The 15,145-nt window shown below is 33.4% G+C and overlaps 1 protein-coding gene across 2 annotated transcripts in view; it reads left to right on the top strand.

The window, feature by feature from the left end:
- vir (VIR_N domain-containing protein) overlaps window positions 1–15,145 on the top strand; it is a 346,195-nt gene that overhangs the window by 160,206 nt on the left and 170,844 nt on the right. For both annotated transcript variants that reach the window (XM_090377624.1, XM_090377623.1), the window contains exons 19-21: window positions 5,679–5,822; window positions 8,800–8,997; window positions 9,787–9,872. In XM_090377624.1, coding sequence (XP_090233750.1) covers window positions 5,679–5,822; window positions 8,800–8,997; window positions 9,787–9,872 — 428 coding nt within the window. The remainder of the gene's footprint in view (window positions 1–5,678; window positions 5,823–8,799; window positions 8,998–9,786; window positions 9,873–15,145) is intronic.

Below are 15,145 nucleotides of genomic sequence, written 5' to 3'. Positions count from 1 at the left end.
ACATACTATGAATTTGACAGTGACAATATTGGAAATCTTGGGAAAAATCATAGAAACTAAACTTCTTCACAAACTTGATTTAGTCTATAGTGAGATTATCACCTGTTAGGACTAATGAAGGAGCACCTCGAGGTGAGGGAAGAGACAGAAATTCAAGAGAAATGAACTCAAGTGTGATGTCGTGAACTGGTAACTCAGTCAGCTTTGCTCCTTTCTGTTTTGCTGGCATCAGTGCCTTGCCATGGCAATAGCAAAAATGTGTCAATATAGGATAATACAGTCAATTCCAGTTATTTGGGACACATCAAGATTACTGCATTTTGGCCCGATTAAGCAGCTGCCCTAATTATGCGAACTTTCACATAAATAGTTAAAAATGCAGCTTTATGATTGATTTTCTGTACGATCAAATCACGTTACGATTAACTCACCATAGTAAAGTACCATTCACTATGCAATATGTAGTAAGTTTCAGTCATTGTGATCACATTTGTGAATTAAAGTTTAATTCTATTAACCCTTAACCCCTAATTGATTCCAGTTAGCGAAAATAGGAGGAATATTATCCACAGGCTATAAAAGTAAAGATATACTGTATTAAGCACAAATTTAGACTTTATTACGTTACCAATTTAAAAATTAAATGATACGTAAAAATCAAAAGAATATTTTCTGCAGGTTAGCAAAATAAAAATAAATTTACACTTACGTGCATAGCTTAATTAATATGTACTGTAATATATACAACTAACCAGTTGACATTTCTGTTCACTGACATTTGTGGGTGGGGGTTAAAATTTAAAACAGGAAAAAAGATAAGCAATCGATAACAAATAACATGGCACACACAAATCACAAGTAACACGATACGTGCAAATGAGAACACAGTAACAAGTTATGAAGCTTTAAAAATAGGAATGAAGAGCAGATTCTGAAAATTAATTTTTTTATATGATTGAAGTACTAACAGAAAAGCCCAATAAACAGGGGACTGCTAATTGTTTTTATTGTTTTATTGTTGTCACCTCCAGAAATCCACATGGTATGGTCGGAGACAATTGTAGGGTAATCTCGAGTGCTGCAGTCTCCTGCCCCGATTAAATGACATGTTGTCCAAATTAAGCAAACTAAATCATGGCTATTTTCTCGATTGGGTTCTGTTCTTTAAGATTTCTCCCAAATAAACAGCTGCCCTGATTAACCAATGGCCCAAATAACTGGGATATACTGTATTTTGAAAAAAGACTAATAAGTTTGACGATTCTAGTATGTGTGTTTTTTGTAAAATAAAACTCCAAGTCATCTTTGAAACACCCTCATATAGGGCAATTTTTTATTCATCATACTACTTCTTTTCTTTACAGTTTTGCCAGCTTCATAATTTTCATACCAACGACATCATTCTATAGAGAAAGCTTTGGAGATTTGGTTGGCAATATCGAATACTTTCCAGGTGACATGAAGAAAATTGTGGCATACAACACTGAGAAAAAAAGTGTTTATCATTAAGGAATACTACAGAAGTGGGAATTCAATTGTGTCTGCTCAAAGAAGATACTGAAAACACTTTAGCATGCTTGGTGGACCAACTAACTAAACAGTGGTGAAGTTAGTTTGAGATCAGTTTCAGAGAACAGGCAGTTTTTTAGTTGAATGGAAGGTCATGCAGGCCGACCTTTATTAAAAACACCAGAGAGGGTTGATGAAGCTTGGGAAATCTAGCTACAAAGCCCAAAGAACTTTACATAAACTCTCACAACAGACGAGGATGTCTTACAGCACAATAAGGAAGTTTTATCAAAGTAATGTTGCTGCATATTCTTTCAAAATTCAGCCTAGCCAGCCACTAACACCAGGTACAGAAGAATGGCATGCCTTGTTTGCCATGGAATTCAGTGCACAATTAAAGTGAGAATCTCACATTATAAACAAGGTTTGGTTTTCTGATGAACACACTTTCATTTAGATAGGTATATGAATAAGCAAAAGAATGAATAAGCAAACGAATAAGCAGGAGAAAGCAAATGAATATAAAACACCATTATGCCTGGCATTTGTGGATTATGAAAAGGCATTTGACTCCATACAGCATAAGGCAATGTTTCGGGCACTGGAAAGACAAGGCATTGATACCCCATATATTATGATTTTGAAGAAAATATACGAGAGTGCTACCTCCTTTATTAGACTAGACAAAGACAGTAGGAAATTTAAAATTGAGAAAGGTGTTCGACAAGGAGACACAATATCTCCGAAGCTGTTTACTGCTGCCCTTGAGGAAGCTTTCAGAAGATTAGACTGGTCGCAGAAAGGAGTCAATGTGAACGGAGAGTACCTAAACCATTTGCGATTTGCAGATGACATTGTGGTCATAAGCCATGATCCCAAAGAATTACAGGAAAATCTTAATCAGTTATGCACAGCTAGTAAGGATTTTGGACTAAAGACGAATATGGCTAAAACAAAAGTAATGATGAATAAGTATGCCACAGAAAGGGAAATAATGATTGAAGGAGCAGTAATTGAAAAGGTGGAGTCATATACTTATCTGGGACAAGTTATTAGCTGTAATAATGATAAATGGCTGGAAGTCAAGAGAAGAATAAATTTTGGATGGATAGCATTCAGGAAATATAGTCACATACTGAAGAGCAATATCCCAGTTTGTCTGAAACGTAAAATAATGGACCAATGTATACTCCTCACCATGACTTATGGAAGTGAAACTTGGGCACTCACCAAAAGAATGGAAGAGAAGCTGAGAACTACACAGCGAAGAATGGAACGAATCATATTGGGAATAAGACCGTTAGATAAGAAGAGAAACACATGGATTAGGCAACAAACTCAAGTAAAGGACATTCTTATCAAAACTAAAGAACTAAAATGGTCTTGGGCAGGACACATAGCTCGAAGACATAATGACAGATGGACTAAGAAAATAACAGAATGGTATCCAAGAGGAGCTAGAAGAAAACCTGGAAGACAAAGGCGGAGATGGATAGATGAAATTCATGAGTTTGTGGGTAGTAAATGGATGTCCAGTGCTCAAAACAGAAGCAACTGGAAAGTTGCTGGAGAGGCCTTCATCCTGCAGTGGATTGAAAATGGCTGATGATGATGATGAATAAGCAAAATGCAAGATTTTTTGGCTATCCACATATTATTATTAAAAATACATTATGTCCACAGAGAGTCGCTGTATCATGCACACTGTCTGCATTGGACATTTTTGGACAGTGTTTGTCAATGGAAACCTCACAAGCCATGTCTGCATTGGACATTTTTATCTTTAATATTTATGGCTATGGCAACGACATCAATGACAAGTGGTTTCAGCAGGATGGCTTAAGGTCCCATACTGCAGGAGTTGTCCTGGAATTCTCTCATGAAATTTTTGACAACAGGGTTGTTTCTAACTACTACTCTGAGCTGTACAGAAAAGTATAGGCGTAGCCACCAATGTTACCTGATTTAAACCCATGTGATTTTTATCTCTAAGGTCATCTCCAAGACTAAGTATTTCAGAAGAATCTATGAATCATTCCTATGCTGAAGAAAGTGATTGAAGATGGAATTTTTTCTGTGTTGGAAGAACCCTTAGAGCACGTTCTTTGTACTGTGACTGATACACTGAACATGCTGTAGCATGAATTTCCCAATACAGTACTGCTAAATACAGCTTAATTAGCATTAATAATGTTAATTTCTGTATCTGAGCAATATTTTTTGTTCTTCCAATAAATAAAATGGTATGATGAATAAAAAATTACCCTGTATGTCAACTGTGAAGTATTGGTCAATATTTCAATGATTAGAGAACATCCTTACATGTTTGGGGTTTGTTGCTTCTTTAATGGATTAGCCTAGTAAAATACAGTATTGTTTCCAGGCATTGTGAGGATAAAGGAGAGATTATATCTAATATTTATTGAAAATTTGGAGGAGATTGATAATATATGAGTTGCATAGTTTTACAATAAATGGTTGTGGATTTTGAAAAGGCATTTGATTCCATACAGCATAAGGCAATGTTTCGGGCACTGGAAAGACAAGGCATAGATACCCATATATTATGATTTTGAAGAAAATATATGAGAACACTACCTCCTTTATTAGACTAGACAAAGACAGTAGGAAATTTAAAATTGAGAAAGGAGTTCGATAAGGAGACAGTATCTCTGAAGTTGTTTACAGCTGCCCTTGAGGAAGCTTTCAGAAGATTAGACTGGTCACAGAAAGGAGTCGATATGAATGGAGAGTACCTAAACCATTTACGATTTGCAGATGACATTGTGGTCATAAGCCACGATCCCAAAGAATTAGTGGAAAATCTTAGTCAGTTTTGCAGAGTTAGTAAGGATTTTGGACTAAAGATGAATATGGCTAAAACAAAAGTAATGATGAACAAGTATGCCACAGAAAGGGATATAATGATTGAAGGAGCAGTAATTGAAAAGGTGGTCATATACTTATTATCTGGGACAAGTCATTGGCTGTAATAATGATAAATGGCTGGAAGTCAAGAGAAGAATAAATTTTGGATGGATAGCATTCAGGAAATATAGTCAAGTACTGAGGAGCAATATCCCAATTTGTCTGAAACGTAAAATAATGAACCAATGTATATTCCCCACCATGACTTATGGAAGTGAAACTTGGGTATACTCACCAAAAGAATGGAAGAGAAGCTCAGAACTACACAGCGAAGAATGGAACAAATTATATTAGGAATTAGACTGTTAGATAAGAAGAGAAACACATGAATTAGGCAGCAAACTCAAGTAAATGACATTCTTATCAAATCTAAAGAACTAAAATGGTCTTGGGCAGGACACATAGCTCGAAGACATGATGACAGATGGACTAAGAAAATAACAGAATGGTACCCAAGAGGAGCTAGAAGAAAACCTGGAAGACAACTACGGAGATGGGCAGATGAAATTCATGAGTTTGTGGGTAGTAAATCATTGGCCATTGCACAAAACAAAAGGAACTGGAAAGTTGCTGGAGAGGTCTTCATCCTGCAGTGGATTGAAAATGGCTGATGATGACAATAAATAGTGGGAATCTGTGTAGTTAACTGTTGTGTAGAACTTTATAAATTAATGATTACTGTCAAAAATTGTCTCTTTCTTCATAAATTTATTTTATTAAGATCTTTCTTTAACCAGTTTATCATACATAATGTTGTGGTGTGTTCTTCTTTCCCCCTCCTCTCCCTCTTGATTTTGTTAAAAATGATTCTGTTTCTTACAGTTTATCAAGAATTCATATATGGGAGATTTTTTTTCATTCTGCCCTGAAATACTAGCTGGCTCTTGCTGTTTTATGGCTTAAGCAATTTATGAATTAATGGATTAATTTATGTAGAGGTATTCATGGATTAATGAAATTGCTAATGGTTAATGTTTTTTAATATGATTATTATGTGAATATTGATGATCTTTGGGTTTTTTGATGCTGAAATTGGGGAGTGGAAGTGGCTTATTTTATATTTTGGAATTTTTCTATAATCCATATGAGATAATCTCTTGTTTTTGATTTTAGAACAATATAGAAAAAAACAGATAGTGAATTACAGTTTTTCAGTTTGTGCTAATGTTCTTGATATTTAGTAGATACCTGTTGTTCAGATATATTGCATTTCTGATTTTTGTTCATTTTTACTTATGAAGGAAATGAAGTAGTAGACACTAAGCTTGCCAAGTCAGTTTGTGCAGGGTATGTCATTGAACTGTTACTCTTAACTGTACACTGCTCTGAGAACGTTGTTATGCTAGAAACCTTTGCAGAAGCTTTACTTAAATTGAGTCAGCAAGGTAAGACGACAATAAATATATTAAAGCTAATGTTTTTAAGCAGATTTAATTTACTTTACCATTAATAGTTTATATGTGGCCTTCAAACTAATGTGATTATTACAAATTTTCTAATACGCTATGCAAATTTAATTTATTTAAATGCATATTCTGCTTTGTGGAATCTCAATATATTAATTTATTTACTAAACTTATAATATCACAATATATTTTTTTAAAAGTACAGTCTCAGCTCATTTACCTCTAGCCTATTCTAGAGAGCAAACTTAATCTGGTGTGTACTTGTTAGCCAGTTTGCTGTGTGACTGCAGGTGACTGGTAATCAGATAAGTCTGAATTACTGTGCTTTTAGAAAACTTAAATAGTTAAAATATTGTGGTGTCATAGATTTTAATTAAATTAATTAATATGACTATTTAACTTATAGCAATTTTGCAAGTAATCATAAAAAAATTATACTACCTAAAATTATATTTCTCTTAAATTACATACAAATACTTTTTACTTCTTTATTTTTACATGTCAGTTTAAAGTATTTATGGCAGCTTTTCTCATATTCAGTGGAGTTACTCATATTTATTTTTTTCACCATTTTATTTTTTAAATTTTTACTCTGTTTCTAATTTGCTGTTGACACTGTTAAACCATAGCTCTTTGTAACTGGCGCTTCCGTAGCCAGGTGGGAAGGAGCAGCAGTTCGTAGCACACGCTTCTTGATTAGACCGGGGTTCGAGCCCATCACCACCAAATACGGAAAGGTCAGGGAATAACCACCACATATCCCGGAGCAATATGGCCTTAGTTGCTAATGCTCCTAAAAACCAAACAACAGCTCTTTGTAACTGCAAAGCTCTATGATCTAGCAATTATGAAAATGAATATACTCCTGTAGTCATTTATAGAAATTTCTTTGTTTAGATCCATCTGGCGCCTCTGTAGCCAGGTGGGCAGGAGCAGCAGTCCGTAGCACATGCTTCTTGATTAGACCGGGATTCGAGCCTGTGACCACCAAATACGGAGGGTGTGGAAAGGTCTGGGAATGACCACCGCATATCCCCGGAGCAATATGGCCTTAGTTGCTAATGCTCCTAAAAACCAAATAACAAATATAGATCCATCTGGAAATGGGAAGATATCTGCAGGTGGTTAACTATCAAGAGTGCAAAAAGACAGTGTGGTTATTAATGGTGTTATGTACATTTTTAGTAGTGGAATTCCTTAGGGTTCAGTGCTGGGTCCCTTACTGTTTTCAGTATTTATTAATGATATTGGTGAAGGCATATCATACTTAAAGTCCAAGTTGATACAAAGACTTGCACGGTGGTTAATGGCAAGAATAAAGGCTTAGTAAAATTAGGCAGACCAAAAAAGACCTAGTAAAATTAGGCAGATGTGATGAAAACTGATAGTTTAATATTGATAAGGTACCTCATTTTAGTAACAGTGATCCTAGAATAACATACCAACTGCACCATGCTCTAAGTCTTTGTATAATATGAAGTTGTTCTTTGAGTACTTCAAATGGATTGTGTAAACTGATGGTATTCTTGCTCCTTCTTGGACAAAACACTTAAGGGGACATAAATTTAAATTGAAAAAGGGTGGTTGCAGAATATATGTTAAAATCTGTTTTCAGTTTGAGAGTAATTTATCACACTTCCATCTGCTGTTGTGGAAGTGGGTAGTTTGAATAAATTCAAGGAATGATTACAGAAATTGTTAGAAGCAGTGGACAGAGGATGTGTTTTTTTCTCTTCAGTCTGTATAAGCTTGCTTTCTTGCATCATTTGCTACTATTAATAAGAGCTATCTGTAATTCACTGTAACTTCAAATGAAGAAACTTTGATATAACACTGGATCCCACGAAATCTCTGTCATTTTGTAAATCCAGACATCATAGTTGCATTGGTATAGCTCAGCTTTCTCATTGCTCATAGATTACTCCAAAATGGATTTTGGGGTTAGAGCAGCAGCTTTTTTCTGAGCTCTACCTTTTTTCACAAATTGATAAATGTAGTTTATGCTGCAGAACCCAGTACAATACAATACTTATGGTCTTAAACCAAATACAGCTTGAATGTTTATCACTCAGTCTTATAGACAGAGATTCTCTCCACACATGTTCTCTCACAGTATAACCAGTGCTCTGAAAGAATATTCATTTATTTTCTAAAACAGATCCAAATTATAGTTGTACTCAAGAAACTTATCAGACGAAAACTAAGTTATTAGATTCTGCTGGGTTCCTGGACATGCAGAATCATGGGAAATGAACAGATTGATTTCAAGGAAATGGAAAATGAGAGATCATTCTAATTCAGTTTTCAGAGTTCCATATGCTGATTACAGACGATTCATGTAGATTAACTGCAAATGGTTAATCTATATGAATTACCTGTAATCAGCATATGGAACTCTGAAAACAGGAAATTCAGTATATGATTGAAAAAGAGTCATCTTTGCCAGATTGTGAATTGGATACTCATCTGACTCACTCTCATCAGCTCAAAGCAGAAGATATACCACAGTGCACTAACTGTTATGCACTACTTTCCATTTGCTGTACAATTTTTGACTATCTACTTTTCATAAGAGGGTGCCAGGCAGTATTCCCCTTACTATCTGGGTCCTACGCCACACCTGCCATACAGCTATTCTTATGTGTATATAAACAGCAACATACCTAACAAATGTCTCTTCCTGAGATTGCTAAAGTGCCACATTGAAATATAATATAGAATGCCAAGATGGAAAATGCTTTTAAGATTATGCTTGACATAGCCACTTATAAACCATATGATAGACTTAATGGCCTCAGCATCTCTTGCATCTCTTTAAATCCCAAAATAACAACTTCAGTCCATATATTATATTTTTCCAAAATTTCTTTATGGCATTTACATTTTTTATTCCGTTATGTATATATCCAATTATGCTCTTTGTGTTATCACTTATTATTATGTTAAAATTATTCAGAAGCCACTCCTAAACTACACGAACTTGCTGCATGGATTTCTCCAACAAAGAAGATTCCTGGATATACATATGAATCTACAGGTCACCTGATGGCTGTAGTAAAGAACTTCAGTGAAGAAGCTTCTTCTCTACCCCCTGAGTTAATTACTTCCCTTCGAATTTTGCAGCACATAACATTACCTTCTTCTTGTTTCACAGGTGAGTGTTAGTTGTAATTAGCTTCTTTAGTTCTTGAAATGAAGATATATGCATATATCCTAAAATACATATGAGTACATCTTAAAATGAAGATATATGCATATAGCAATTGGTGATTAATTTTTTAATTTAGATGAGACTTCTGGAAGATTGTGAAAGGAGGAAATGCTGTACTCAGATCACTATAACTGTTATTCAATTGCAATTAACTGATAATATATGTATGAAATTTTAATGCCTGTTACATTTGTATATGTTAGTGTTTATATAAAATGTCATTGTTTCTCTGATAAAACTTAAAAGTTGAAAATGACCCTATGTCGGCATAATTGAATGGAAAGGGGAATAGTTGGAAAGCTTTCTGTACAGCTAATCTTCCCACATCATCAGATGAAAAACATCTCCAGCTCATCACAATGGGAAACTTCACAGTTGTGATCATAAATGAAGCATGCAGTGATTCTCTGCAAAAAACTCTACAGCAATTGCTGCTACTCATTCAAATTATTCAGTAAAAGACAGATTATTAAGAAAAAATGACGTGGCTAGTCATTTCATTTTTGTAAAGGAAGGGATTTTATAACCACAAGATTATAATAGTCCTGTTTAATTTTTTTTTTTTTTGTTAGCTGGCTTTAATTACTAAGAAGTTTAGTATATAGATGTTTATTTTTATGAAAGGATTGTTAAATTATTAGAAAATTTTCATTATGAAATGAAATTATTAGAATTATAAAATGAAAACTTATGACACTGTATTTATTATTTATTGTATATTATATTTTACAGGCGAAAAGGAGGAATTGAAATATAAGTATGCAATCATTCAAGTATTCTCTAATGATGGTCTGTCTAATTTGTTGACTATCCTTCAGGTAATAAATTCCATCCATTATTGTGTCATTTTATATATAAATACAAAATTTTATTTATGTATAAATGCAAAATAGCACAGTTCAATTTCTTTTCATTTTAATAATAAATGTATGATTACATACATTTTATTCTTCAATTTTAAGATTATATTAGGGTACATATCTCTGTGTTTTCTTTAATTTTTTACTTAATATTAACATTTTGAAATTTTCTAAATTTGGATATCTTTGTAAATATTTCAGAGAAATATTTACAAAGTTTGAGGTTGAAGCTTTCTATTTGAAGAATATAGAAGGTAAAGATGAAATGAAAACATGTATCGTGTGCTGAAATTGTCTTGTGTACCGACTAAAGTTTGTGATATTCTATCATATTTGAAACTGTTAACAACCATGTCTTTGAAAAACTCCAAATCATTATTAATCAGTAATATTTCTTCAGACCACTAATATAACAAATTCCATTCTTGATAGCAGCACTAGAATACCAGTGTGCAGTAGATATATGCAAGTTGCTGCAAAATACACTAGTTAGTTGACTGTTGTTAGGATTATATTTGCATGATTAGGATCCTGTGTGTATAACTAATATGAAAAAAAAATTCTATATTCTATTTTTGGGGTTTTTTTTTTTTTGCCTGTGTGAAGTGTGTGTTAGTTGCTTTGCTTTGCACTACTCATATTGCCCTCTAGAATTGGTTTATATTTCTGATTATCTACTTCATTTATTTATTTTTGCAATGAATGCTCAGTCTTTAGTGATATTTCTGTTGCTGCATTAGTGCCTCCTTGGTGCATTTTATTGCTCTGGCCACTTGATGGAATGCAAATTTCCACTGGTTGCAGTAATTTGCATTTCGTTCAAAATGCAGTAATATTCACAGCCATTATGTCCAGTGGTCCTCTGATGAGAATGGATATAACAGTTATTTTTAACGGTTGTTCCTTGGGGTTCATCTTATTTCTATTATCTTTAGTGGTAGGTTCATTGTTTCTTTTGTGATATTTCACATTGTTTTGGCCTTGGCATTAACAAGTGGTTGCTGGTCTAAGTTTAGTATTAATTGGCTTTATTTGCCCTATATTTAGTGTTTCAAAATTTTATACATATTTTCCTGCCATGTATCTTCATTTCTCTCTTCTGTCTGTGTTATTTATGTTTCTTTGCACTTCTGCTTTTTTAATTCTTTTTCTAATTTATATATATAATGTGGTTATTACGTTTAGATGTATGTATTCTTTTAGATTTGCGTGTTCTTCTGTGCTGCGTTAATGCCATTGTATTTTTGCCATAGGCCAATAGTACATTATATGCGCCAGTATATATTCGTTTAATTGTAGATTGTTACCAAAACACCAATTGTAAATTGGTGTTTTTCATATAAGTATTAGTGTTCATACAAATTTGTAATCAAGTTATCCTAGTTTGGTTATCTTCATTCCATATGGCCTATACATTTTGAGTTAAGATAAAAAGTATAATGCTAAATGATAATGATTTTTCATAACATTTTACTAATGAAAGCATTTTATCTGTAGCAAGATAATTATTAAATCTTAATTTCTGTATAAATTTATATAATAATACTAAATCTTAAGGACTGTACAAATTTATATAATAATATAACGTATTGCATTACACCACGTGGCCGTCAATCCCCTACTTCATCGGGGGCTTTGAGTGGATTGACAGCCCTTTTCGACGTAATACCTCATACTTACTCGTTTCTGTCTGTACCTATACCAGTTTTGCTATTTTAGTTTATATTTTCAGGTTCATTTTCTTAAAATTTTTTTTTTTTTTTTTTTAAATATTATTTATTTTCCTAATTTCTTCTATTTTTAGGTTAATTTTCTTAAATTTTTTAATTAATACTTAATTTTTATTTAGTTAAATAAACTAGTAATATTTAAATAAATAAAAATTAAGTATTAATTAAAAAATTTAAGAAAATTAACCTAAAAATAGAAGAAATTAGGAAAGTAAATAATATTTAAAAAAAAAAAATTTTTAAGAAAATGAACCTGAAAATATAAACTAAAATAGCAAAACTGGTATAGGTACAGACAGAAACGAGTAAGTATGAGGCATTACGTCGAAAAGGGCTGTCAATCCACTCAAAGCCCCCGATGAAGTAGGGGATTGACGGCCACGTGGTGTAATGCAATACGTTATATTATTATATAAATTTGTACAGTCCTTAAGATTTAGTATTATTATATAAATTTATACAGAAATTAAGATTTAATAATTATCTTGCTACAGATAAAATGCTTTCATTAGTAAAATGTTATGAAAAATCATTATCATTTAGCATTATACTTTTTATCTTAACTCAAAATGTATAGGCCATATGGAATGAAGATAACCAAACTAGGATAACTTGATTACAAATTTGTATGAACACTAATACTTATATGAAAAACACCAATAATCGGTAACAATCTACAATTAAACATGTGTGTGTGTGTGTGTGTGTGTGTGTGTGTGTGTGTGTGTGTATGCATATATATATATATAAAGTTGAACATTTATAGAAAAGTTTAGAACAGAAAAAGGAAAATGGGGAAAGACAAAATGGAAAGGAGGTATTATAGCTACTAATTGAAAAAAGTGAAAAGCATAATAATAAAAAATAAGAAATAATATATTTTAAACACCACATACAGAAATATATAAAAGTATATTGTCTCATATCACACAATCCTGGCATCGACAAGTGTCAGCCACCAGAATTGCACGATAAGGTAGTATACTTTGTTTCTAATGTAAAGTATGTGCCATGGCAAAGTAAAATCAATAAGGAGAATTAAGGGGGGAAAAGGGGGGAGGAATAAATTTGGAGTAGTCCAAAGTAAAAATATAAGTAAAAAGATGGGTATAGGGGAGGATATATAAAAAGCCGGCATGTAATTTTACAGTTGACATGGGCGCACGATAGCCTTAGATGCTGATGCGCTATTAAACTTCCAATAACCAACCTAACCAGTTGACATGACAGAGGAACAAAAGGGGGGGGGAAATATATATATATATATATACACATACATACAGGATGATTCTAAATTATTGTCGGGGTTTCCATGGCCTATAATTTTCAAACCGGAAAAAACAAAATAAAACCTCTTACGGAATATGAAAATGTAACTCAAAAAGTTTTATTACCTAAATAATCAATACTGCAGAATGCTAAACAACTTCAACATGCATGCCTTTCATGGCACGTAAGATGTCCAAGCGATGTTCTCCAGCATTTGCGGTGTAACTGTTTCAATCGCAGTTACAATTCTGAGCTTCAGTTCATCAAGGGAGGTCACAGGGATCTTGTACACAATGTCCTTCATGTATCTCTACAGGAAGAAATCAAGCAGCGTAAAATCGGGTGAGCGTGGAAGCCAAGGAATCGGTCCACCACGCCCAACCCAGCACTCAGGAAAATGCATGTCAAGAAATTCTCAGACAATAAGAGCCCAGTGTGGCAGTGGCACCATCTTGCTGGAACACCCCAGTTGGAAAATCATCAGCCAAATGTGGTATTCCAGCAAGATGGTGCACCGAGGTAACAGATAGAGCTTCAGATTTGATCAGAATCTTCCTGCGAAGTGCTTGGTCTTCCCTTTCCTTTTTTGGTGCAGAACACTACCAGTCTCTTGAAATTGCTTTAACCATTGTCAGATAGCATTATCTGAAAATGGACTTTTTCCATACTGAGTTCTGTAATGACGTTGCATTGTGATAACGGACTTTGTTTTGAAAAACCAAATTACACACATTGCCTTCTCTTGAACAGTCGCCATTTTGAAGTAATGCCATCAATATCTCCCAGACATCAATGCAGCAAGTACAGCATTGCCAAATAAAACTTTTTGAGTTACACTTTCATATTCCGTAAGCAGTTTTATTTTGTTGTTTCTGGTTTGAAAATTATAGGCCATGGAAACCCTGACAGTAATTTAGAATCACCCTGTATATATATATATATATATATATAAGTTCGTATTAATATATTGAATAAAGTGTGCATAAATGGATGTGAAAGTTACACAAAGTGCCAGTAACTAGAAGGGTGAGGATAGTTGAAAAAGAAGTGTAGTAGATATGTAAAAGCTGGAAGAATGTTAATATTCTAAAAGTTATGATGAATTAAGAAAATTATGGGCTAATTATAAGCCAATAGAAGGTTGGAGAACTGTAAAAAAAAATTTAGTACAGCAAAATACCAATAAAATAAAAATAGAAAGTGCTACAGCTGTCATCAGATATGGGGAGAATATATTTAGGTAATGCTCGAATATAGGTAAGGCAAAAATACCTGATCTGATGTCAGCTGCAACAAATATTGATACATGATCAGGGGACTACACCTGACCATGTATCAGTAACTGCGTTTCTATACTTGTTCATAGTAGTAGAAGAAAAGTGAATGGCCAAAAAGCAACAAAAATGAAATTAGCACTTTCTAATATTGTATGGACAAGGTAGTCCCAATGCAGTGTAAGTGTAATGTATTAAAGTAAAAATAAGGATCAAGTTAGAATAAATATGGTTAATATAAATATGTAGAATTTAAAGGATGTAATTTTGTGTAGATTGGAATTCAATAATTCAATAAATAAATTTGGAACAAGCACACGGTATAGGGTGAGGTATTAAATTGAGGATGGGGAAGGGAAAAAGGAGTATTTTAGATAAATAAAGATGAAAAATGGCAATAAAAGTAAGATAGCAGGAACGTCGTATCACCCTCTTATACACTAATAGTTTTATGAACAGGAAGAATGGTAGAAAGATAAAAAGCAAAGAAAAAGTTAAATAACACTGAGCTTGCTGGGGTTGTGAAGCCCAACCTTATAGTAAGGGGGCTTATGCAAACATTAGTATAAAAGAGAGCTAATACCAAATGCTTGTATTGTAAGGAAAAAATTATGTAGGTTGAAACATACCGAGAAATGAATCTAAAACGAAACCAAAAGTATAATAAGAAGTGAATGATACCTGGAGTTTTCAAGAAATGCATAGCAGAAATAAGCTGGTGGGAAAAATATATGTAGTAGAAGGAAAAAGGCGGAGATGAAGCGCACATATTGAGTATAGTAGATGATTGCATGCCAACTTCAACCACATTAGCAATATATCTACATAATGAAGCAATTTAAAGCAGCGTAATGGACTTAATAGTAAGCTGTGAAGAAATGCAAAACGGTGGGAAAATAGTGACTTCTTTTGTCGTATTCAGAACACAAGTGTATGGTGATAATTTAAAATTAGGGTT

Source organism: Mastigoproctus giganteus, chromosome 7 (genome assembly GCF_048544385.1).
Source record: "Mastigoproctus giganteus isolate SK-2022 chromosome 7, ASM4854438v1, whole genome shotgun sequence".
Classification (NCBI taxonomy): Eukaryota; Metazoa; Arthropoda; class Arachnida; order Uropygi; family Thelyphonidae; genus Mastigoproctus; species Mastigoproctus giganteus.
The sequence above is the reverse complement of the archived record's forward strand: the minus strand, read 5'-3'. Positions and strand labels throughout refer to the sequence as shown.